This window comes from Microtus oregoni, unplaced genomic scaffold (assembly GCF_018167655.1).
Source record: "Microtus oregoni isolate MIOR12 unplaced genomic scaffold, Mior012 000003F_ref0000135, whole genome shotgun sequence".
NCBI classification, from domain to species: domain Eukaryota; kingdom Metazoa; phylum Chordata; class Mammalia; order Rodentia; family Cricetidae; genus Microtus; species Microtus oregoni.
Genome location: NW_024543062.1, coordinates 59,734,989 through 59,761,530, shown reverse-complemented (window position 1 = coordinate 59,761,530; position 26,542 = coordinate 59,734,989). Strand labels below are relative to the sequence as shown.

The following is a 26,542-nucleotide window of genomic DNA, read 5'->3' as shown; positions in this document are numbered from 1 at the left end:
ATTAAATTGCATCTCCTGAATTGAGACTTAAACTCCTTTTGGGAGTTGGGGGCTTTGAAAATTGCCTAGGGCATGAAGGGGACTCTTGGGTAAAATTTAGCACTCATACAAAGGAGCTTAACCATACAGCTTTTCTTTCCTTCTTTCTCTTTCCACACAAAGGCATGTATAAAAGCTGGACTGGAGGCTGGGAAGAGATCTCTCATGAGGAAACAAATATCCTCCCTCCTTTATTTAGGGCTTTCCAACCTCTAGCCATGAAATAAACTGGCTCATGTTGATGATCCTAAACTATATCATCTCTTTATAACTACATCTTAGTAAGGTTCACCATATAATAACAGAAGTACTATGGGCTACACAGCTTTCAAGAAACAAAATATTAGTAACAGCTCAGAGTCAAGAAACAGAGCAGGGTGCCAACCAAGTTGTGGTAATAATCTCCCTATGAGATTCCATCATGACAGAAACAGCAACAAAAAAAAAAGTCTAATAAAACCATAGATCCATATGCGGGGGCTTCACCATGCTGCCTTACTGACCTCCCCCACAGCCTCATTTTATTTTAGGTTAGATTTTCAATATATGAATTAACAGTGTAGATAAAAGTATTCTGTGTATTACTTAGCTTGGGCAAGAGTATCACCCTAATGCAAACTGTTAAATAGGAGCAGAACTGTTTGGGAACAGGAAGAGGGATCGGGGAACTCTGTGCTGCTACTCTACTCTATACCAAACCTCCGACTGTAACCTGAAACGGATCTAGCATCAGATGAGAGGAGGGCAGCAAGAAAACAAGACTCTCTAAGCACAGCACCACCAGCACACACGTGAACTCACAGAGACTGTGGCAGCAGGCACAAGACCTGCATAGGCAGCTTCTGATGGGGTCCTAGAGAGAGGAGATGCCGGCACTCGCCTCCTCCCATCTCTAACCCAGAAGCTAGTTCCAATTAATAAACACTTGTGAATGGTGCATGAATACTCTTCAAGGGAGTCTCACTGAGAAAACAAATCACCCATAAGAGTAGCCTCATGCCCAGCAGTAGACTGCAAGCACAAAAGGAACTCTGGGACAGCTTTGATCTTTGGAGGTTCCTTGGTTGTTTATAATGCTAGGTCAGGGTCTCTCTCTCTCTCTCTCTCCCCCTAAAACCGTACAGGTCGTTTGTATATATATCATGGCTTCTGACATTGCAGTTTTATGGGATTCCTGTGTACAAACATGTGTCTCTCCGTCTATGTGCATTTTAATGCCTTTTTTCTTTTTTCTTTTTCTATTGCATTTGTTTTGTCCTATTCTGACTTGTTTGCTTTTTTTCTGATTTTATTATTTTCCTTAGATGTTTGTTTGTTTTCTAAAAGAGGGACAGAAAGGATATGGATCTTGCTGTGAGGGGAGATGGGAAATAACTGGGAGGGTTTGGGGGCAGGGAAACATACTCAGAATATATTGTATTGAAAAATCTATTTTTAATGATAAAAAACCAAAACAAAAAGGCTTACTTTTTAACCAAAAGGAATCTTGTAGAAACAAACAGATAATTAATAAAATGGGAATTCTGACTGCATTATTCATTAAAGAAATAAATATGAAATATTCACCACACAATGTGTTCAAATAAATCATCCTGCTCCTCTCTTTAATCTTTGGGGCTTTTCAGAGATAGGAGTAAAGTAGCAGAAATTAGTCTCCAGTGCCCTCGCCAATTGTTTATGGTGTGATTGAGAACGGGGACTCACGGTTGACAGGCACTCCTCCTGAAGGACCCCAGGAAACGCCATCATAACACTACTAAACAGGGGGGCCTCTTTTGTGATCTCAAGAAAGAGCCACTGATGATAATGATTACAGCCTGATAATAGAATTGTGCTATTTGATGATTTAAATCTTACTGAAAGGTACCTTAATTGTGTGTGCTTAATGGATGTCAAAATTTACTAACATTTCCATTTAAATAGCTTGGAAGAAAACTAAACATGTTTTCAGCATGGCTCTGTGGACGTTTAAAAGAAGTTTTGAAAGAATAGATCTAAACAATTTTGATATCTAAATTATTGCTTTTAAGAGTTTGTTCTCTATACAGAAAGTAATTTTAATTATTGCTCATGCAAATTTTCATTTTTGATTAAGCAATACTAAAAAAAGCAGTCTTGGGTTAAGTTTTTGGTGTTGTTACTAATATAAAAACACACTTAACTCAGAGATTCAAGAATGTTTCTAGTGGTAGAAAATGTAGAAAAGAAATGAAAACAGAAATAAACTCGAAACACCACAGATGCATTGTAAACGGCAGGGAACAATGACATGCTCATGTTCTGTATCTGGGAGCAAGGCTGATTTCTCAACACAAAGACCATTTAGTTCTTATTATGATAGTCACTTGAGTCCTCTGTTTATATTCGCCAATATTGGGATGAAATGGAGAAATGAAAGATTTTAGCTTTGTGTGAAAGAGTTAGTAATCACACAAGAATTTAAAGCATTGTGGCATAGGTGAGATGGCTTAGTGGATAAAGATGCTCACTGCCAGGCCTTACAACCTGTTAGGTCCCCAGGACCCTCATGGTGGAGGAAAGAACTGTTGGGGATTATGCTCTTCCCTCTTGATATGTGCATGTACATCACACGCACGCATGCACGCACGCATGCACGCGCACATATACACACAGAGGCACACGGATGCACACACACATACGTGCACACACACACACATGGCGAAGGAGGGGAGGCAGAGATATACAGAGGCACATAGACTCACAAAGACAGAGACATATGCATAGAGGGACAGACAGGACAGACACAGAGAAAAGCAATAAAAGTTAAAAACATTAACTATATTATGAAATGTTTGACATTTCTAATAGAAATAGAAAATTTCTTAGGTGATCTGTAAGTCTCTAAAATTCCAAATTACAAACGTGATTGTTATTTTGTCTTTATAGAGATCACAAATAACCCTTTGGCTATGTGCTTTAAAATATCCGAGGTCTAGGAAATAGAAGCAGGGAGGACATCCTACCTTAACAGGGCGTTTCTTCCATCACTTCTGGTGCACCACACCTGCCTGGTTTGATAGCCTATCTCTACACTCCCAGGTTGGGAGTGGTGTTGTGCTTTGTAACTCTGTTGTGTTAGGGTGACTTGCTCGTTTGAATCGGAGCTAAAATCCTGGACATTTCTTCCACTGAGGTCGACTTCCTTAAGGTGAGGAAGTCTACATTTGCTCCACGGTCCCACCTTAAGGCTGAAGGAATATTCCTCTTTCCCAAGAGGACAGGAAACCTGAGCCTCGCAGACTCTGGATTCAGTCAGATTCGGACACTGCAGACCTCCATACAGAGGGGGCGCGATGGCCACACGAGTTCTGTGCTGCAGCTTCTTCCCACACCCTTCGCTGCAAGTGGACCACGGGGAGAACTCGGATACCACACAGTCCCTGGGGCAAGGGATGAGGCAGGCTTGCTCTGTTGGGGGCTGAGGGGCAAAGTGTTCACAGATCTCACTGGCCACCATGGTTCTGTTGAGCTTCTGCAGACAGCGCACGGTCCTGTGCTGCAGACCGTGCTGCGCGGTCACACACTCTGCAGCCCGTGGCCGGGGCTCACCTTGGGCCCCAGGAACCAGCAGGCAACGGTGCCAGTCGGAAACCTCCCACTGGAACAGGTCACTGTGCCAGTCACACACGCGGAAACATCTCCTTTCCTTTGGAGGTCGGCTGCTCTCCTCACAGTTCGACATGGGACTGGTCCACCCTTCTATGTGAAAACACCACACAGCTCGACTCTGGGCTCCGCCTGGTCCGCAGTCACCTGCACACCTTCCCCAGGGACCTGAGATAGGAAAAGAAGGCTCTCCATCATTCTTCAACTCTGGGAAAGAGAGGTATGTCTACATATTTCGCAATACATCCACTAATCACAAGTTTGATGTGAAATGGAGGTAATATTTAGTGTCGAAGTTGGGGGACTCTACCTCTGTTTGCGACTGTGAAAATTGCCTTCTGTCTCTGATTAGAATACAACAAACTAGCAAAAATTACTTGAATACCGTGATATGTATTTCTGTAGTCATGTAAGGTGGAAGATAATGGAAGTGCTGACCTGAGGAGGTAGTCTGAGGGCCAGTGGTACAGTATGATACCAATGAAACACCGTTAACTAATGATCCGACGTTTCGATTATTAAGTTCTGAAGCCTGTATGTATGACTCAATATTGAGTCCTTCTACCAACTTAGTCTTAATACATTCTAGCTTGGTAATGTTTCATTTGAAAATTATAGGGGCTAAGCTGTTAAAAGCCCTGGGTGCTCTTTTAGAGGACCCAGGTTCAATTCCTAGCACCCACAAAACAAATCACAAGCATCTATAATTCCAGTTCTGGGAAATTCACAACCTTCTTCTGGCCTCAGGTACCTGACAAGCACATGATCAGAGACTTATAAGCAGACAAACCACCCCTATTTATAAAAATAATAAGAACAAAAATATTTTAAATGAAAAGCCCTAAAGCCAAGATTTTAATAATGTAGGAGTTTTTATATTTCTACTTCCTCGGAATATATATTTACAAAGTTCAAAAGAGAAGTAAGTTAAAAAAACACTTGAACATCCTAATATATTTTTACTTTCTAACTGATTGTCCTCAGTTAGGGTCGTTCTTTCCTGTGGCGAACTGCAGGAAGGAAAACAAATCCAGCACAAGAACAACAGAGAGACAGGAAATGACATCTGCTTTGATTATGGAAAATCGGAACCTGGAAATGAGATGGGGTTTTGTTTGTTTGTTTAAATATTGATCTTCTTTTTAAATTAAAACTTCATAATATAAAAGAAAACACACATACACACAGAGAAATTAACCACACACAGTCTATACATCTCAGTGAACTTCTATACAGTTAGAATAACCTGCCCTAATGTTGTGAATCTTCATATAGAATCTTACATATTGACCGTTGAATATACTTTAATGTCCTTATCTACCACGCATGCACGCACGCGCACACACATCTACAACAGAGATAAAATTAGAATCAACTTTGAAATCTAATTCATGACTCAAGTGTCCATTATCTGTATTTAGTACTTCCTTATTCTTAGTATTTCAAATGAAATACTATTTGGTTTTAAAGACACTTGTTCTTTCTGCGTGGCTTAGGTTAGCCTTGAGCTGTGGGGATCAAGCACTTCTCTGTCCTCTGTCTCTGCCTCTCAAGAAGTTGGAAGTGCTGTGCAAACCACAATGCCTATCTGGTTTTGATTTCTGATAGGTACAAACTCCAGGCCAACCTTCCCCCATTAGCAGACCCTTTAATTAATGAGTTTCTGCATAAAAGGGAGATGTTTACTGAGGTCATTTATTTCTTAATCTTGTCTGCTGACCTCTCCTCTGGTGTCATCCAGCAAGCCTCTCTCAGAGAGGCAGGGCATTATATGAAGGCCAGGAGACATCCTCAGAAGACTGGTCATATTTTTCTTTTTTCTCTCTTTCTGTCTTTTCTTTTTTGTTTTTTGTTATTGAGGCAAGCTCTCTCCTCCCTACCCTAGAGCTCACCAAGCAACCTGTCCTATGTGACTTACAGGAGTCTGTCTGTCTCTGCCTCCCCAGAGTTGTGATCATAAGCATGTGCCACCATGTCCAGCCCTTTTACAGAGTTGTGGGGTTTGAACTCAGGTCTTTATGCATGCAGAACAAACACTTCTCCCACTGAGCCATCTCCCATCTTTGATCATACATGTTTTAGAAGGACAGAAAATGATCATATGTAATAACCTGCTTTTAATTTCCTCACATATGTAACCTGAACCTGAGGATGTTTGGGAAAGCTAACTATGTAACTCATGTCCACTATCAAGATTCTGGAGGTCACCGAGGCGCTCTGCATCCTAGGAAGCAGAATAATCATCACCAGCAGGGAAAGAAGACAGCCTCCCTGTTCCCAAGTCTCACAGGGCATCCCAAATGCAGCTTAATCACTTCATGAAGTATACTTTACATGTCAATTTACATGCCCATCAATTATATGTTTAGAATAGTTACAGTCACTGGGGAAGCAGTATCACCTGAGGACCAAAGAAGTAGGGTATCTGTCTATATTTGGGCTGCCTACTATGGCAGGATTTGTTATTTTAGCAGAAAAATAGTACCTCATTCTAATATTCTTGGTAGTTCAGTTCCTCCTCGTATCCATACTCTGGCCACATGATAACACTGCATTGTCAAGCTGTGCTGACAATAGTTCATTTATGAAAGAGATCAGCACAATGGGGAGTTCATTTTGTGGACATGAAAAGGTGTACTTCATTGCAGTAAGGCAGCTTTTACGCAGCAATATACCTTGGAGTTTGCCTGCTCACTTTTGGCGTTTCGTCCCAGCATCAACTGCCCATGATAAAGTGATTACTCTTGCAAAGTGGTGCGCTCAACACTTGCTGGCTTGACGAATGTCTTTACTCCTGTGTTCATAAGCAACATGCAAATAAGGATGCTTGCTAGCTGACCACTGCCCGCAGGCTCTAGAGCAGAGATGCCATGTGCTTGTTTCATTTTAAGTGTCCTACCCACTGTCCACTCTGTTGGATAATCTCTTAGTTTCTCTAAAAAGATCCACTCAATAAAGGGATATTTTGAAAGCGTATGATGGTGGTGAACTTAAAGTATACAATCAATCATAGGTGATATTAAAATAATTTGATGTAACAAAAGAAAACGATTTGGACTTTAAAATAAAGCTGTCAGGGTATCTCATTTGCTTAGGGATTACATGCATACAGAGACTCAAGATTTTTTCGTATGAATTAAGAATAGGGAAAAAAGTCAATTTGTTACTACTCAGTCTTAAAGAAGTTAATATTAAATTTCATTCAGTTAAAACATACTATCAAACAAATATTGTACTTTTAGAAGCATTTATCTAAGACATTTCTTATTACTTATTATTTTCTCATTAAAAGTTCTTTAGCTACTTTCAAAATTAAAGTAGCTTATACTTTGTTAGTTGAAATATATATAAAACATCTTAAACCGTACACAAGGTCATTTTTGTTCGAGCGTTTACATTCGACTGCACCAAATGTTATCAAATAGCATCATTTTCCCAGATCAATGGAAGACAAAATGTAACTATTAAAAAACTTAAATTGCTACAATTACAGGCCTAATTCATGTCATAGTGAAGGCTGTGGTTTTGTTCATCAATATTCCCGTGGATGGGACCAACAGCAGTAAGAACAGTCATGGTTGTGCAGACCCGGAATCCTGGACTGTAAAGTGTGTGTCTGTAAACACCGGACAGTTTGTGTACAAAGGCTGAAGCAAACGCTCAAACAGACAAAAGCAACTGAATGAGGAGCCAGGGCAAAGCGAATCCTGTATGTCTAGGACAAATAAAAAACAAATTCTAAACAAAACACGACAGGCAAAAGCTCTGGGCAGGTGGCCTGTAGTGATTTGCGTTTCTCAAACATGAAAATAAATGTGCTCCATGATTGATTCAGTTTTAGTGAGCAAAAAAAAGTATGAACTTTTATACACATGAATGAAAACCACAGACCTGAAGGATTTTTGCCTTTTGTGGGGGCGGGAGGAAACCTCAAAACACATGCATTTATAGGAAATGTCCTTGAAGTTTGACATATATTATAAGTCTTGTCCAAGTTCATGTACAAAAGACAGGCTTAAAAATGAGCAGATAAAAAATAACATATGCAAAATCATAATTACATTTGGCTTACATATCTAAATAAATAATATGAAGAAACTCATTTTATTTTTTAATATCAGTTCAGTAACTGCATATGTTTTAAATGGAAAGCAGGCAAGAAGTCACACAGAGTTTAGTTACTAAGACAGTATGGCTCTAAACAATTATTTTGCCATACATCACTCCAGAGAAACTATTTCACTGATATAAATGTAGAGGTATTGGTTTGTATATGCTTACCTGAGTCAGCTTAAATAAGGTGGAGGTGTGCTATCCTTACTGTCTTTTCTATGACGTAGAAACTGGTACTCCTGAATTAATTGCTAGGCATTGAAATCTTTCTTTCTTCTCTCTCTCTCTCTCTCTCTCTCTATCTATCTTATCTATCTATCTCTATCTACCTCTCTATATCTATCTATCTATTCTATTCTATTCTATTCTATTTAAGAATTTCTATATCTATTCTATTCTATTTAAGAATTTCAAACCATTTATTTTTATCTTATTAGCCCCCAACTCTCCCATGTCATGCTCATGGCATTCTCCCCCCCAATCCATTAAGTACACTCAGTGCTCTATGTTCATTGTATGTGACCATCCCCTGAGGAGAAAAATAAATAATTCTACCACTTCTTACACCCATCAGATGCCAATAGCTCCTCATCTACAGGGTGAAACTCCTGAGTGCCTCTCCACATACTAGAATGTTGACTGGCTTGATCTTGTATGGCCTTGTGGAGGCCACTACAGCTCCACTGAGTTCATGCATGCAGCAAACCTATCATGATCAGGAGACGGTCTTTGCCCCTGGCCTTTCCTGACCTCTGGCTCTTATAATCTTTCTGTGTCCTCTTCTGCAATGTCTCCTGAGCCTTGATGGGAGTGGATCAGAGATGTCCTATTTTTAACTGAGCACTTTACTGGGCTTATTCCCTACACTTGGACCGACTGTTGGGTATTTTCAATTGAATCAATTTTAATAAACACATTCAAGTCCTGGTTCCAGGAAAGTTCTTTGGCCATGGAAGGGTAACAAGAATTTTGCATCATTTTTACATTTTGATGCTGTGATTTCCAGGATGTTCTGCCCATGTTTTGGCTCCCTGTACAGATATGTCAGTGTTGTGATACAATATTCCTCTGCAGACAGAAACGGGATGGCAGATTTTATTCCCTTAATAAAGTTACTCTTAACTGGATTAGTTTAGATGAATGAATAACCCAGTACAACTCACCCTGTTTGAGACAGATTGCAGAAGGTATAATTTTAGGTGTGGCATCTGTTAAAATCCCTGCTATACTCAAGTAAAAAAAGTTGGGACTCTTGAGGTCAGAGAAAAATAAACACAATCTTGTCACCTTTGCATGACTCTTGGCGCAGGGTTAAGCAGCAGCCTTGGTTTAATCCCATTCATACGATCGGAAGAGATGTTTGTTTTATTATTCATTTGTCCTAGCCACAGCTTTTATTATCCTGACATTGTTTTAGTTTTAACTTGGGCAGCAGGGCAGAGGAGTTACATGAATGATGATGTAGCGTTCGGCATCTTAAGCAGATTATTTGTGGATAATTACTCGACCTAGCACTCTGACATGAACCTCCACATCATAAAAGCTGACAGAAAACAACATTGACATACTTGCAAGGTGCTTCATCGCCAAGAAGTATCTGAAAATGTGTATAAGAATTATTGCTTCTCAAAGCCTTAATGTCAGCAATAGAAGAACGACAGGAAGATATCTCCTACATAGTGTAGTCTTACCTTAGAAAGCCCTAGTACTCCATAAGACCTAAGAAGGTGGAAAGATCTATTCATTCTCCTACATCAAACCTTCAGTACGTACTACCTAGCAGGTGTATATTAGAGTCTGGAAATATAAAAATTAACAAGGCATAAAATGTCACTTACAAAATCTGGCACTAAATGCAATGGTGATTTGCTCAAGAAGAGGCTCTTGTATTACTAAGTATTTATTTATATCTGTTAATCAGATTTTGTTTCTCAGTCCCGTTAGAGTGGAAGCATAGTTAAGAAAGTGTCCTGAAGGCAGCAACACATGGAAACACAAGCACTGAGTGAGTGTCTAAATCTATCCACATCAGAAAATGCACACGGCCACCCAGTATTTCAAAAGCTCTCGAAGGTGGTAATATGGCTAGGTGGGTAAAACAGCCTGGCACTATCCCTGAGTGACAAGCTGAGTTCTGTCCTCTATCCCCACGAGTCATGTAGTGTAAGGAGATAAAGGATGCCTGCAAGCTGGCCTCTGATCTTATACTCATATCATAGCACAGGCACCCCCTCCATGCACCCCAAACACATTTGCTGATTTTACAACCAATAACAATCCTTAAAATCATCTTTCGAAAGGACAATCGTGTCATGGTTGATATACATGGTCAAATATTCCAATAATCACACCCAGAATAACTTGGCAGCAAAAATTAGAATTTATCAAACACAATTTCATTTTCATGGGTACAATAAAGTCTACTGAAGTTCATGAATCCATGACGGAAGTCTGGATAGGCAGTTTATACCTCACTGGAGTGAGGCTGCACCAGCGTCGCTGCTGTCCCCAGCTCTTTTTCTGTGACTACATTTTGTTTGACACTAATAGCACATTGTAAACCCACTTCATCTCTATGGACAGATGCCACTGAGTTAAAAGCAAAGTACCCCTGTTATTTATCACTTTTTATTGCAAATTATCAGTTGTCAGTGGATACAGCTCCATTAAAAGAAGCAGGAGAGCCAAAGCAGACATATATATATATATATATATATATATATATATATATATATATATTCATTGTTGTGAATATATATACAGACGTAAACATATATATATATTCATTGTTGTGAATATATATATATATACACGTAAACATATATATATTGTATATATATATATACAAGAGCCTCTTTGTGAGCAAAGCACCATTGCATTTAGTGTGTGTGTGTGTGTTCATTACTATGAATAGAGGCAAATGTCAAACAAACAGAAAACCACTTCAAATTGTTTACTGGCATTTCCAGTTTGAAATTTCTAAGAATTCTGAAGTGTAGCATCCTGGCATGTCCTTTAAGATCACTAAAACCTGCTCCACTGACTCCCCAGAAACCAAGGATGAAAAAAAAAAAAAACCTTGGAGCCCACAGCTCTATCAGGAGGAAACAAACTATGGACCAACCCAACAATGTGTCCAAGGTCCTATCACCATTTGTAGCGGAAAGAGGGCTGACAGCTCATTTCCACACACATGGTAAGCAGTCTTTATGGCGCACCACTCTGGTTTCAACCACGACAATTTGACAGCTGCAGAAGAAGAATTGTCTCATGGGTGATTGTGTCAGGGAGGAGCCAGAGAAGGGAAGGAACAAACATGTTAGCAAGCACACTGAGCTCACAGGGCCCAGGTGATGCACCACTGAGATTTTTTTCACACCTTTAGACTCCCACGTGGAGCAGAGAGAAGTTCCCAAGGCCTTTCAGACATCATTACAGGAATGGCAATCTTCCTGCCTTTGTATATAATGAGACATAGGCTGAAGTACTGCTTGAGTATGTGTGTTAGAGTTCAAGGCCTAAGCTCAAGAAGGAATCCTCAGGCAACAGGCAGAAAGTGTGCGGCCCTAGAAGAGCTACAGCAACAGAAATGACAGGCTGTTCAGATAAGAACACCCTTGAAAGGAAAGAACGTTCTAGGTAGACAACTCTGTCTGGCTCTGAAACTTTCACCCAAAAATTCCAGTTCAGCTCTTTTTAGCAGTGATATATTTTGAGCCGTTGAGCCTTTACAAAGCCCATTAGGCAAAATATATTTCGAAGATGTGGGTGGACTATGAATGCAGCTACCGTGAGGGGCCAAGAATTCTGCCCCTGCTTTCCATCCTAGGGCTCTTGGCCCCTCTGTCCCAGCTCAGTGGCTTGGCACAGGGGATGGCTTTAGAACTCACTGAGCTCTGGTACCTGTCAAGGGATATTTATGGGGTGTTCTCAGGCCATAAATATGGCTCCACTCAACTCTGACTTTACTTACAGGAAGTGCTTTAGCTAAGCCCTGTGGGTTTGCTGGTGAGGTAGAAGAAAATTATTCTCTCAGATGTTTCTATCAGTTAAGGGAAGGGGGGAGACAACAGCATCTGAGCTACAAGGTGAGGGGACCCAGACATTGCACAATGCTCCTGTAGGATTTGCTTTCCTAGTTTCTTTCCTGGCTATCTAGGCATTGGCTAGATGTCAGGCAGGGCAAAGCAAACTGGAATACATACAGAGAGAGCTGAATTCTTAAGAGGTGTTCCTGCTAAAAACAGTAAGAATAAAGTTCTATTTGCATAGTGGGAGATCAGTGAATGCTAGGCTGGATAAAGCCACACTGTCTGCTAGAGGCCCCGGCAAAAGCAGCTCTGCTCTACAGAGGCATAGGAGAATGGGGTGAACATGAAGAGCTCGATTCTCAATAAACCCCTCAGGAAATAATCCCACTTTTTGTGCAAGAGCATACCGATGCTAATAATTTTTTTAGCGGCTTCATGGAAACTGCCATGGTCGTGCTTACATGGAGCGCATCTGCTTCAGGACACATGGATCTTTCTAGCAGCAGGTGTTTCTGCTAAGAACTGGTCCAAGAGAACAAAAACCCAGACAGATTGGTTGAGCAGAATTTTTGCTCCATCTCATTTTAAAAAGAATAATATTTTTTATTTTAACCAGCAACTTATAACAATGTGAGATCTTCCTCATCTTGTTTAGAAAAATTATTTCCAAGTTACTGTATTTGCAGACAGTATCTGAGAGACATCAGAGTCATGAAAATGTAACCCTATTACAGTTTTCTACGGAAATGACTAAAAACACCCACTTGCCTCATAAAGTCTAATGAACATGTTGAAGAATCACATATATTTACAAAGTTGGAATCCAATCTGTCTTTCCACAACTTTACCCCCATGTCCCTGGAACCTGGCCACACTTCTTCAGCCCACCATCACTAGTTTGGTCATTGCCATCACTCTCTTTCTCTCTTGTTCACAGACAAAAGCACAGGTGTCTGACTTGTGTTCACAGGCTCAACTGTTGCAATTCCATCTCACCGCTCCATGGACTCTCGTTCCCTGCTACAGCCATGCATTCCTGAATGATGCAAATGCGGAGGGATCTGAACTGGGACTATCATTCAGATGTCATCCGCAGGCTAAAAGCTATTAACAGCTTCCTGCTCTTTCAGAATAAAGCAAATAATTTTTTATTGAAATAAACATTTTTTATAAAATATATTCTGATCGCAGCTTTCTCTTCCTCAACTCCTCCTGAATGCCCCACACCTTCTTTCTCATCCAAATCCATACCCTTTCTTTCTCTGTCATTAGAAAACTAATAGGCATACAAAATAAAATAAAAATAGAATAGAAAACAAACAAATAGAAAAAAGAGCCAAAGAAAAATCACATGAAACACAAACAGATCCAGAGACATACACATTCACACACACACACACACAGAGAGAGAGAGAGAGAGAAAGAAAGAGAGACAGAGAGAGAGAGAGAGGAGAGAGAGAGAGAGAGAGAGAGAGAGAGAGAGAGAGAGATCCCATAAAAACACAAAGTATAAAAATAATCTATAAGGAAAATACCTGTGGAAGAAAAGCCCAGAAAAAAGCATTCTCTCTCTCTCTCTCTCTCTCTCTCTCTCTCTCTCTCTCTCTCTCTCTCTCACACACACACACACACACACACACACACACACACCTCCAAAAATACCAATGAGTTTGTTTTCTGTTGGTCATCTATTCCTGGGCATGAAGCCTGCCCTTAAGTGTGAGGCAACTATTAATTTTTCTTCTTCAAGGTGTTTCAATCAGAGATAATCTCTGGGCAAGAGATGAGGGCTGGTGCCTACTTCCTCTTTCAGTGTTGGAACTCCATCTGGCTTAGACCTTCATAGGCCTTGCATGTGCTGCCACAGTCTCCGTGAGTTCACATGTGCTCCAGTCTTGTTTCATTTACAGGGCTTAGCTTCTGTTGCATCTGCTATACCCACTGGCTGTTAAAATCTCTCTGCATCCTCTTTTTCAGAGTTCTCTGAGTCCTGAAAGGAGAGATTTGATGAAGACATCCCATTTAGGATTGAGTATGCCAAGGTCTTTTCCTTTTTGCACATTGTTCAGCTGTGAGTCTCTGTATTTGTTCCCATTATGGCAGAAGGAAGCTTCTCTTATGATGGCTTACAAAGTCACTGATCTGTGAGTATAGCAGAATGTCATTAGGTATGATTTATTGTTATGCTCCTTTAGTAGAGCAGTAGATTTGGCTTTTCCCTATGTCTATGTCCTATAATCTAGTTTCAGGTTCTTGGCCACCCAAGTTGTATTAGGCATGGGCTCCAACTCATAGAGTCGGTCTTAAATCCATTCAGATAGTGGTTGATTACTCCCGTAACTTTGGTGACTTCATGACATGTCAACATTGTAGATGGAAGGGTTTGTGGTTGGAATACTCTGAGTACTAGTCAACAGGAATGATGATTCTAGGTAGGCACCAGCTCAGCTTCTCTGTATTCAATGAGTATGTATGGGGAAACAAAATTCTTACCTTTACATCCAGGTGCCTGCTGCATCAGGACCCATCTGTTCTCTTATTGTTAATTATTTGGGCCCACTTAGTATCAATCCATAATCTTGTCAACCTCTCTCCTCTACCTGGTCAACTACTTCTGTCTTAAACCAAATCCTGCACACATCACTGTAGACTCAACCCTTTTACATCACCTAGGGAAAGCATTCCTTACCATCTGATCATACTTTATTCTCCATTCAAGACATTAATCCCTTTTAGAATTGAGAGTCTATTAATAATTATTTAATTCACTGTCACTCAACTCATTTGACTGAAATTCTCAGCTGAAATACAATGGTTCCAATTCACAGAACATCTCCAGTACTAATCTATTACTGGATGAGCTGTCAGAATTATAGATTATTGAAGCTATCAAGATAAGAGGCAGAAAAGTGTTCAATATAGTTAGGAGAGCTGTCATTCCTACAATCTCTTCATATCGGTAGATTGTAGAGTTTACTGTAACATGAGGGGTTGGAGTTTCTGTCCTCCCACAAGGTCCCACAGCCATTTGACCCCAAAGAAAGTCACACAGAGGTCTGTATTAATTATAAATGGATTGGCCCATTAGCTCAGGCTTCTTATTAGCTCTTGTAGTTTATATTAATCCATTGTTCTTGTCTATGTTAGCCACATGACTCAGTACCTTTTCAGCAGAGCAAGTCACATCTTGCCTCTTCTCGATCTGGGATGGACTGGAAGGAATGGGCTTCCTCCTTCTTCCCAGAATTCTTCTGTTCTCCTCACCCCACCTCTACTTCCTGCCTGGCCAATCAGCATTTATTTAAAACATGATTGACAGAATACAGACAATTCTCCCACACCAGTTTACCAAAGAGAAAACCTGTAGACAGATGCCTCTTCTCTGGATTCCTCTGGCTTATAGTCATAGGAAGTTAGTTGGAGTGATACCAAATCCAAGTTTCAGATACTTGTAGCCATTATCACCAACTTGATTGGCTCTGGCTTTGGGGGGGGGCAGTGAGGATATCCCCAGGAAGGATTAACTGAGGGTTGGACCTTCCCAGATATAAACAGGTGGAGAAGTAAAGCAGTTCTATTTGCCTGGATGGTATTGCTTCTTGCTGTGAGTCTCTCCTGAACTGAAGACTAGCTATGCTCAGGTTTTCCTCCATGCCTTCAGTACTAGACTGGGACTGCAGAGGCATCCAGATGTGTGTACTGAGTAACTAGCTATCAGGCTTTTGCTTCTCCAGCATGTGAGTGGCTGTGTTTGGATTGCACAGTCCCTCTCAGTTGTAAGCCATTGATTACACTCTATTATTTATGTTCCTTTGTAGAACCTTAAATAATACATTTGTCATTCACAATTGTATATGTAATGTTCATTTGTCTAATTAGAATGGCTCAGGAAACTCACCCAGTAAGAACAATGCAATTTTTTTTCAAACACTCAGATCATGTCCATCAATACTAGGTTGTTATTAATGTTTACTGTTTCTAAACTTAACAGTGTTGAGAGATGGACTTGTGATTATCATGACCACCATGCAGCAACACACCAGAAACTATACTATACTCAAAGATGTGGAACAGTCATGTTGATGCAATTCTTTAAAGCAATCTTGCAAAGCAGACTCCAAAACTTGGTGAGATTCCAAGGTGCTTAACCATCCATGGATAATGTCAAGAAAATGCAATCATAAATATGGTTTACAAAATGCCATTCTCTCATTTCTAGGAAAATATCTCCAGAGGGATGGGTGTGGATGTTGAACTCTAAGGCAGAATGTGGACCACTACTACTGCCCACATGAAGATGAAGCCCTTGAAGCCTTAGGAATCCAGCTTGAGAACTAATCCATCAGGGTATGGGGTTCTTACTGGAGCCCAGTTCACCAGGTCTGTTGTCATAGCCACACCCTATCAGGGTATTTCCAGTCTTATTCATTCCTGAAAGGAAATTTTGAGTCAGAGATGTACCTTTTGGTGGGTCAGGGGACCAAAGGAACTGATGGAGGAGGGTCTATGTGTTACTTTCATTGGTTAATAAAGAAACTGCCTTGGCCCTGATAGGGCAGATAATTATGTAGGCGGAGTAGACAGAACAGAATGCTGGGAGAAAGAAGAAGATTCAAGCAGTCACCATGATTCTCCCACCCAGCAGAGACGCAGGTTAAGATCTTCCCTGGTAAGCCACCTCATGGTGTACATACATTATTAGAAATGGGTTAAAGCAAGATGTGAGAGTTAGTCAGTAAGAGGCTAAAACTAATGGGCCAAACAGTGTTTAAAAGAATACAGTTTCCGTGTAAATTATTTTGGGTAAAGCCAGCTGGTGTGGGAGCTGGATGGCGGGAAGCGGCCCGCCGCTCATACTACAAGGAACATTATGAAAAAGTACAATTTTGCTTATGAAAATACAACGAATCATAGAGAGAAGGGAATACCATTTTTTAAATGAAAGCCCTGTTCCTGCCCTTCTCCTTCCTGGATCACCTGAGACACATCAGAGACACCAAGCAAAACAATCCAAGGTCTCTGGGCATTTCCTGGGTCAAAAAGTTTAACAGTATGGAAAGCAGCATGAAGCACCTAATTGTAGAGTTACCCCCAGCCTTTCAGGATTTGGGGCTTACCCACAAACTGTCAAATAAGTTAGGTACGCCCACCAGAAAAACATCAGGACTCTTAGCTGGAAAAAAGGTTCAAAATACATAAGTCAAGGAAAACTAAAGGGAATCAATTACTTTGTGCACCTGGCTTTTCAGGCTGTGGTGGATACCTGCTGCAGTAGTCACAATGGCACATAATAATGGCAGGGGAATTTGAAGAAGAATAGTAAATGTGTCCTTTTCCTTCCCAAAGGCTGACAGCCCTGGAGGACATGTGAGTTCCGCTCCATAGAGCACTGGGGAAATACATCCTAATTACCCTTTCCCAGATGGGTGGGCACATGGCAGTGGCTTGCAGCCTGTATCAATTCATTTTAGGCTCTGCATGATTGGAGTTTCCCAGAGTGCTTTGTGGGAATTCAAGAGCTAAAGAAAGTGAATTGAAGCAATGTCATATGTGTGATAGAAGTGTTTTACATGTGCATAATGAAAATAATACTCATACTGAAGGGTAACATACATTGCCTGATAGACTTAAGGCTGAAAAGAAAATGCAGAACTGCATCATCCCTGCACCAGCAGGGAGGACTCTGCTGTCCCTGGCCTCTCCTGTGGTTAATGACCTAAACCAGTTCAGGCTGTAGAAATGTGTTCCACGTAAAAATTATACCCCCAAGAATCAGTATGAAGGGAGGCCTGGGATTAGATGAACTTCAGAACAAATTCTGGTGAACCAAAACTCAAAGTGTGTTATTCTTAAAGATTTAATCTTATATTTTATTTATGTGTCTGTCTCTCTGAGGTACGCGTGGGTAGGCACTCCTGTACATTTATGTGTGTGCATGCACGTGAGTGCGTGTTGCATGCTGGGCGGCGTAGGAACTGGGTGTGGATGTGTCCAATTGTTGCTGCTCTTGCACTTAAGTTCATCCAGAAGCCGAGATCAGTGTCTGCTATGTCTTCCAGAATGCTCTGCACTCCTAACTTTGAGATAGAGTCTGTCCCTGAGCCTGAAGCTCATCCATTAACCTTCAGAGGTCAACCTGCCTATAAACTCCAGTGCTGGGGTTACAGGCATATTTCACAAAGGCCAGCAGTGAATGCTAAATATTGGAGTTTAGATTTTCATGCTGGCGTGAAAGCCCCTTTTCTGACAGCTATCTTCCCAGCTCCTCTTTAAACTTTTAATGCATATTTGAATTCCTACCAAATTTGAGTTTGTGTGCTAAAGTTCACGAGCAAACAAATGAAAACATATCTGACATTTGTTCTCTTCCTATTAGTCCAGGGAGATAGTTTGTCATTCTAAAAATGTCTAGCATCCATCTTATAATACAAAACCATTTTTTGATAATTTTATTATTAGGGGCCATGTCCCATAAATAGAAGTAAAATTCCAATTTCAGATTTTTCCTGGGTTACAAACTCACAGACCATGAGCCATCATAAAAACTGTGAGGTACACCAATGTCTTCTGAGGAAAGATACCACAAACCACAAGGCACACACGAGCGAGTAACACAGGTGCCAGCCCAGGGGGACTCAGGCCAATGCTGTTATAGCACAAATTGATTACGAGTAATCACTGGATCCATCATTCACTTGGGGACCAATAAAATGGTTCTGCATGTGACATTCATCTTCTGTTATAGAATTTCTATGCCACTGCAGACAGAGGACATACTGTGTCCCAATTTTACCTCAGGATATGACAAGATGTGTTTTATTGACCCAACTGCAGTGAATTATAGCTAGGTAATAACTGATTCCAATATTAGAACACAATATTATCGACTCTGTGTACCCTGCCAGGAGCACTACAGGAATATGACCTTCTGAGAGAACATATGACAAATAGAATTGGCTTACATATACAGTCTATAACTATAAAAATACACATATACATGCATACATATACTTATACACATACATACACACAATGGTCACATACACTAGCTATATTTAATTTCTTATGGAGCTGAAAGATGACTTTGAACCTCTTTTCCTCCCATCCCTTTTGTTCCATCTCTCAAATGTGGAAATTACAGACATACACCACCATACCTGGGTTATGCAGGGCTGGGGATGAAGGCTAAGGTTTTGTGCATGTTGAACAGGCATTCTACCAGATGAGCCACATTCATAGCCCTCATTATATTAATATTATATAATATTATATCAAAACTTGCACAAATCTAAACAAGTTGTTTCTTGTATAAGATATGACTTATACACACTCACTTTCTGATGTGGGAGTGTCATATATCAATCTGTTGATTTCATTGGTTAAGCAATAAAGAAACTGCTAGGCCTATTTGATAGGCCCACCCTTAGGTAGGTGGAGTAAACAGAACAGAAGGCTGGGAGAAAGAAGCTGAGTCACTGAGTCGCCATGATTCTCACACTCCAGACAGAGGCAGGTTAAGATCATTCCTGGTAAGCCAGCTCATGGGCTACAGCAGATTATTAGAAATGGGCTAGTCCAGGTGCGAGAGCTAGCCTAGAAGAGGCTAGATAGAAATGGGCCAAGCGGTGTTTAAAAGAATACAGTTTCCATGTAATTATTTCGGGTAAAGCTAACCGTGGGGGTGGCTGGGTGCCGGGGACGCAGCCCACCGCTCCTTATTTCAACAACTTTCTATTGTACATTAGTCTATTGCATATAAATATATGTTATAATCTGCTGTATAATATTGTATAATCATATAATATATCAATGTATACCTTTGTTGTTTTATGAACATATTCATATCTTATTATTTAAAACTATTAACCTCTCAGTATATTTCTTTAGGATATCTCAGTTGCCATTCTTTTTATATACCACCTCGGTGACCCAAAATTTCTCTATTTGCCTCCCTGCTCCCATCCCATCACCAAATATATTAAGGAGCTTTGTTCTGTTTCTATTTCTTACTACAAAATAGGTGATTAGCTCCCTTGGTTAAAATGATGTGCTTCTGAATACAAACAAGAGACTTCTGATAGCCAACGTTAAAGAAATTTGATTTCTTTATTCATACAGAGACCACATAAAAATAATGAACCATGGAAAGATATTTCCGAACCATCTGTCAAAGATGAATTTATATCCATTGTCATTTTAAAAGTGAACAGCACTCTGCGATACTACTTCAAAAAATCAATACTTACTTCACGGTTTCAATATGGAAATTTAATGTTGACTATAACATACTTCTCCTTGGGTGCCAACTTGCTGTAATACGCGATGAGAACTTCTAATTCCCCTTGTGATTCCAGAGAATTAGTCTGAGCACCTCATAATTCATATCCCGATGAAATACATTATCAGGCCGATATACTTTGGAGTAATTGAAGCTCACACTTCCTAATCTACTGTAAGGATTACTTGAGCTTTGAGTTTGCTCTGCTCAAGATGGATGGAGTCTGCAATAATCTCTCTGCTTTTTTTTTTTCCGGTTGACTACATGGATGGCAGGTGTTCAATCTACTAGATCCCAGGTATAAACAGCACTGCCTCCTGGACTGTTGACTGATGGAGAGAGAACCACGAACCGAGGACTGGTCTGGGTGACTGGCTGATGCCCAGCTGCTGACTGCTTCCCCACTGGAATGCATTTGTAAACACAGCTCAGCTCTCACAGTTCTCATAGAGGAGAAGCTCTGGGGTGCCATAGACTATGTCTCATCTTTGAACTGCTTCTTTGTCCGGGCAGTTAAGACAAGGAATAGGAAAGGACCATTTGCTCTAGGAGCAGCCAAACCCTGTGCTCCACTGTGAGACAGATGGAGACATATGTGAGCGTTCTGTCTGAGGTCAGCAAGCTTGGTCCAAGTAGGCAACAGGGAAGAACTGAGGCCCAACCACAGTTTGTCTCCAGCACCAGATCAATGCCTGCCTTGCCCAGCTGCGCATCAAGAAGACAGGAGCACAATGCAGAAGGGAGACTCTACTCACTGTGGCTCATTAATTAGTCTTCAATGTTTAGGTCCCTTTTCTTCCAAATATTTACAGCAAAGGGTTGGGGGAACAAAGACTGTATGGTGGAGAAGGGACTCACAGACTGCATTTAGTACTGTGAAGTCTGGGCTTTTTCAGTTTTGATGAAATTGAAATGAGAGCCAGGTCTGTGTGAGAGGTGTTTTCTGTTACCAGATTCTTTTTCTTTTAAGACAGATAGTTTTAATTTATGAATATGTCTGGGTTGTTCATTGCATGCATACAGTTTCCTGTGGCAGTCAGAAGAGGGCACTGAATTCTCTGCAGCCAGACTTACAGGCGGTTTTGAGCTGCCTGTATGGGTGCTGGGAACCAAATCTTAGCCCAAGCAAAGCAATATATGCTCACTGACACTGAGCCCCATTACGAGGTTTTTGATCTGCACAAGTATGTCTCAGATTTGGTAGTTTTCACATTTGAGACAAGATCCTTCTGTGTTGTGATAAACTGTTCCTTGTACCATTTTTTTTTTCAGCATTCTGGCCTTCAAGGCACCAGGCTTTGCTGACATTTACAACAATTCAAGATCTCTGGTATCTAGACATAGTTATTTTACATTGTGGGCACAATTTTTCATCAGTTGGAATAATGAATACTTTTATTTGCCGACCTTATAAAATAACATGAGAAACTGTTTCCATGCATTTTCAAATATTCATGGAAAAGCAAAATCACTCCAGTTCAGGATTCCTGATGAACTCTCTACCATTAATTCCTGACAAAAAGGCTTGAGAGTTGGGCAACTTCCCCATTCCACAAAAAGCCCTGTAACCTGTGGTGATCTCAGTAGCCATGAGGGAACTGTGGGCATTGAGCCGAGAGTTTGAACCCCAGGCTGGTGTTCCTCATCCTGTAGATGCGTATTTTATAGAAGAGAAAACCTACCGACTTTGCTTCAGAACTTTAAGGTTAACTTCTACCAGTCCAAAGGGAGAAGGGTGCAACCACTATCAGTCTTTTCTTTATGCTCTAAAAATATGTTTAATGTTGATATCCTGTGCACGCACATGTGTGTGTGTGTATATGTGTGCTCATGTGTCGGGGCTCAAATGTGGATGTCAAAGGACAACTTTGACGTGTCGTTTCTCTCCTTCAGCCATTTCTCTCATGCTACCTCCCTGGTTATCTCTCATTTTTATTAACCTTCAAATAAACAAGTTTTCAGAAGTGGTTTCTCCATACATTTTAACACGACTTAAATTTAAATAAGGTCCAATTACTTTCCTTCCTCCGTCTTCCAGAAATAGCCTCTGGCCCCGAGAATCAGACAGTCCAGATTTGAACTGCGGCCCCTGCACTTCCCAGCTGGGTGACCCCGTGTGCGAAGCTGAATGTCAAGCTTTACATCCTATGGAAAAGCAAACTGGATTTGGTGAACTTCACAGGGTGTTAACAGCTTGCTCCTTGTTGCAGCAGAGCAGAAGAGCAGGGGTGACCATGCACACTGAAGCCGCCGTGGAGGGCAGTCCTGCTGCCATTGGCGTTCCCAGCAGGGCCTTTCCTACAGGCAGTGCAGTTCTTTCTCCTCCATTAGATGTGCCCTGACTACCCACAGCCTTAAAAGGCTTAAACTCACCTTCCCCACAGAAACACATGCTAAAGCTAATCCAACTTCTCAGCAAATTTAATACAAATTAAACATAGCTCAATAGTTCCATCTTCTCTAAAAGACCACTGGACTGTGGAAACAGGCCCATTGAACACGTTTGCTCATGATTGGGACCGTGGCAGCTCTTTTCTGAACTAGCTATGGTCATCAGCATCAGAGCTATCCTGAGAAGAGGTAGAGACCTTTAGTTCAACACAGACACAATGGTTCTTTTCCATCTGGAAGGCCTGGGCATGACCTTTTGGCTTTCAACTGCTTCTTTCTGGTGATGCTAAATAAAAGGGTTTATATAAGATACTTAAATTTTTTCCCTGGTACAAATCAAATATTTCACAATCTATCTACTCTTAGGACTTTCAAACCCATCCAATGTTCATGCAAAAGGGCATATTAAAAGATAGTTAGCCCTTTAAATTGCTAAATGTTAGCTCTATACCCATTTTGGCTTCATAATACAAAGTCAACTAAACACTTAGGAATTAGATCAAGTCTATCTGATCTAAAAATGCTAAAATAATAATAGTAGCCCAATTGACTTACATAGTTAATAAGATGAAAATTGTAACTCATGAATGAGTAATTTGGGATTACCCTTCTCATAATTTGGTATCATCCCCACCATTTCCATTTATCCAACATCCTCCCTAATTTATTTTAATGTCCTATGGATGAATGTCTTCCCTACTTTCTACAAAACATGCAACTATTTTAATCTGGAGTATTTATACCACCTTGTCAAACCCATGAGAAAAAGTTTTCAACACACAATTTGTTAGTGCAGAAAGCACTTTAACTGGACAAATCCACACACACCATATTCAAAGACAAAGAGAAAAGAAGAAAAGAAGACCAAAACATGATCATGCCCCAGGTTAAACAGAAAGTGGGAAGTAGCCTTGAACGCACCGGCACAGGAAACCACTTCCTAAATATATCCCCAGTAGCACAGACACTGAAAGCAACAATCAGTAAATGGGAGCTTCTGAAACTGAAAAGCTTCTCTAAGGCAAAGGACGTGGTAAATAAGACAAAATGGCAGTCTACAGAATGGGAAAATATCTTCACCAACCCCACATCTGACAGAGGGCTGATCTCTAAAATATACAAAGAGCTCAAGAAACTAGACATCAAAATACCAGATAATTCAATTAAAAAATGGGGTTTCTAATGCAGTTCTAAACAGAGTTACCAACAGAAGAATCTCAGGTGGACTAAAGACAATTAAGGAATTGCTCAATATCCTGAGTCTTCAGGAAAAATGCAAATCAAAATGACTCTGAAATATCATCTTACACCTGTCAGAATGACTAAGATCAAAAACACTAAGGACAGCTTATGTTAGAAAGGATGTGGAGTAAAGGGAGCACTCCTCCATTGTAGGTGAGAGTACAAACTTGTACAGCCACTTTGGAAATCAGTTAGGCAGTTTCTCAGACAACTGGGACTCCATCTATCTCGAGACTCAGAATTACCACTCTTAGTCATGTACCCAAAGGATGCTCAATCATACCACAACGACACTTGCTCAACTAGGTTATAGCTGCATTATTCGCAATAGCCAGATTTTAGAAGCAATCTAAATGCTCTTCAACCAAAGAATAAATTAAAAAATCTGGTACATTTACACAATGGAGTATTACTCATCTGTATAAAACAAAACAACACTGACCTTATGAAATTTGCAGACAAATGGATGGAGTTAGAAAAAATTCTGAGTGAGGTAACCCAGCTCCAGAAAGACAAACATGGTATGTACTCACTCTTAAGGGGATACTAGATGTAAAGCAAAGGATAATCAGACTACAATCCATAGCCCCAGAAAAGCTAGGTAAGAAAAAGGACCCTAAGAAGGATGTGTAGATTGCCCTGGGAAGGGGAAATAGAAGATATCTCCTGGGTTAACCTGAGGCAAGAGGGGGCTGTGGAATAGAGAGTATGAGGTGATAAAAAAATGAGGGAATTGGATGATCAAGTTGGGGGATGGATGGAGTGGGAGAGCAATGAAAGGGACATTTTGATAGAGGGAGCTATTTGGGGTTAGGAAGAAACCTGGTAGCAGGGAACTACCCAGGAATCCATAAAAATGACCCCAGCTAAGACTCCCAACAATAGTGGAGAGGGTGCCTGAATTGGTCCTCTCCTGTAAACAGATTGGTAACTACCCTAATTGCCATCATAGAATCTTCATCCAGCAACTGATGGAAGCAGATGCAGAGATCAACAGCCAAGCATCAAGCAGAACTCCAGGAGTCCAGCTGAAGAAAGGGAGGAGGGATTATATGAGCAATGGGGGGAAGTCAAGATCATGATGGAGAAACCCACAGAGACAGCTCACACCAGCTCCTGGACTCTAGACGGACAGCTATGTCTTGGGAGTCAAAAGATACAGAACTTGGCACTCCCCGTGAAGGTGACAGTTGTGTAGCTTGGACTGTTTGTGGGACCCTGGCAATTGGACCAAGATCTATTTCTCTGGTGCATGAGTAGTATTTTGGAGCCTATTCCCTATGGTGGGATCTCTTGCTCAGCTTTGATGCTGGGGGGAGGGACTTGGTCCTGCCTCAACTTGATATACCAGGCTTTGTTGACTCCCATAGGAGCTTTCCTATCATGAGGAATCTATGGGGGATAGAGTAGGGGTGGATGGTTGGGGGAAGCAGGAGGAGAGGCAGGAGGGGGAACTGTGTTTGGTATGTAAAATTAATAAAAAAAATTAAAAATATAACACAGACCCACTGGGAATTAGGTTAAGATCACCTCTTAGACTTAGAGTTTTGTAAAAGGGAAAGAAACAAAAAGCAGAATGTATTTAAAAGGATAACATAATTGGATTCATAATGATCTGTTTCTTTAAAATAAAAATATGCCTTTCACAAAACGCCACATGTGTCTGATTCTGTGTTTGTGCATCTGTGTATGCACACACACAAGCATGCATGCACACACACTTTGAACATGATTTTTTATTTCTATATGACACTTCATTAGTTTAGGTAAAAAATATAATAATGTCCATTTATGCTTATTTAATATATATGTGAATGAATAACAAAGTTAAAATTTGCTTACCTAAAGAAAATATTCAGCTTGGCACTATTTGTAGCATCTACATATATATGCTCATTTCAACCTTAAGTAACTGCTATGTTGAAAATATATATTTTATTTGACTTATTTGTGATATGTCAAATTTATATCACAAATACCAATAAATCTTAAGGTGTCATTATTGCTTTCAAATTGCTTAGAATACTGTATGAATAGAATGAGTCAAGAAAAAAATACTGTTAACAGAAAGAGTTATAAAGTGGCCATGCCAACCAATAAACAAAGACTTTAGAGTTGCTGAGTGGGTGGATCAAGGTGAACAGCTTATTATAAGCACACTGTCTTCCCAGGGAGCAAGGGAACAGTGGAAAGAACTGATCATACTTTGTAAAGAGAAGCATTATCCCAAGCCATCTTGATCTTCCTGTCATGGTGTGATACAAGAAGATAGAGGTAGTTCATCCTGGCCACCATGAGGATTGACCAAGAAACCTGGAGTCAAGAGTTACAGCTCCAGTAACTTGCTCCCCAGTGTTACGCTTTGCAAATTTTCAAGTGCCCTTGCATCAAGAAAGCAGATGCCCCATCTTTTGTTTCTCCAGTAATGATCTCCAACTGTCTAAAAGAAATCCCTCGGAGAGAAGAATGCACAAAGCATGCCAGTTTAATGCTGTCAGAATAATACACTTCTCCACATACAGCAAAGGAGCTCTTTGAAAACCTATCTTAAGCAAAAGCCTACTGTGACAGGTATGTCTTTTTATGTTTCTGGAAGTCACATTTAGAAGTCATAATATTTCCTTAAGTATACACAAATGAATCACTGCTCTTTGGCAACAACCACAGCGATAATGCATTGACTATTTTTGCAGACAGATCTTTATAAGTGTGATAGTGTTACCGAGGGAAAAAAAGTGAGGATTCATGAGGAAAAGAGGCAAATATTATACCTGCCATGTTAGGAACAAACAATAAAGATGCAACAGAATAATAATATGTG

The 26,542-nt window shown here is 40.5% G+C and overlaps 1 protein-coding gene across 1 annotated transcript in view; it reads right to left on the bottom strand.

Moving 5' to 3' along the window:
• Thsd7b (thrombospondin type 1 domain containing 7B) overlaps positions 1-26,542 on the bottom strand; it is an 857,175-nt gene that overhangs the window by 535,289 nt on the left and 295,344 nt on the right. The window contains exon 3 of the mRNA XM_041648517.1: positions 3,024-3,834. Coding sequence (XP_041504451.1) covers positions 3,024-3,834 — 811 coding nt within the window. The remainder of the gene's footprint in view (positions 1-3,023; positions 3,835-26,542) is intronic.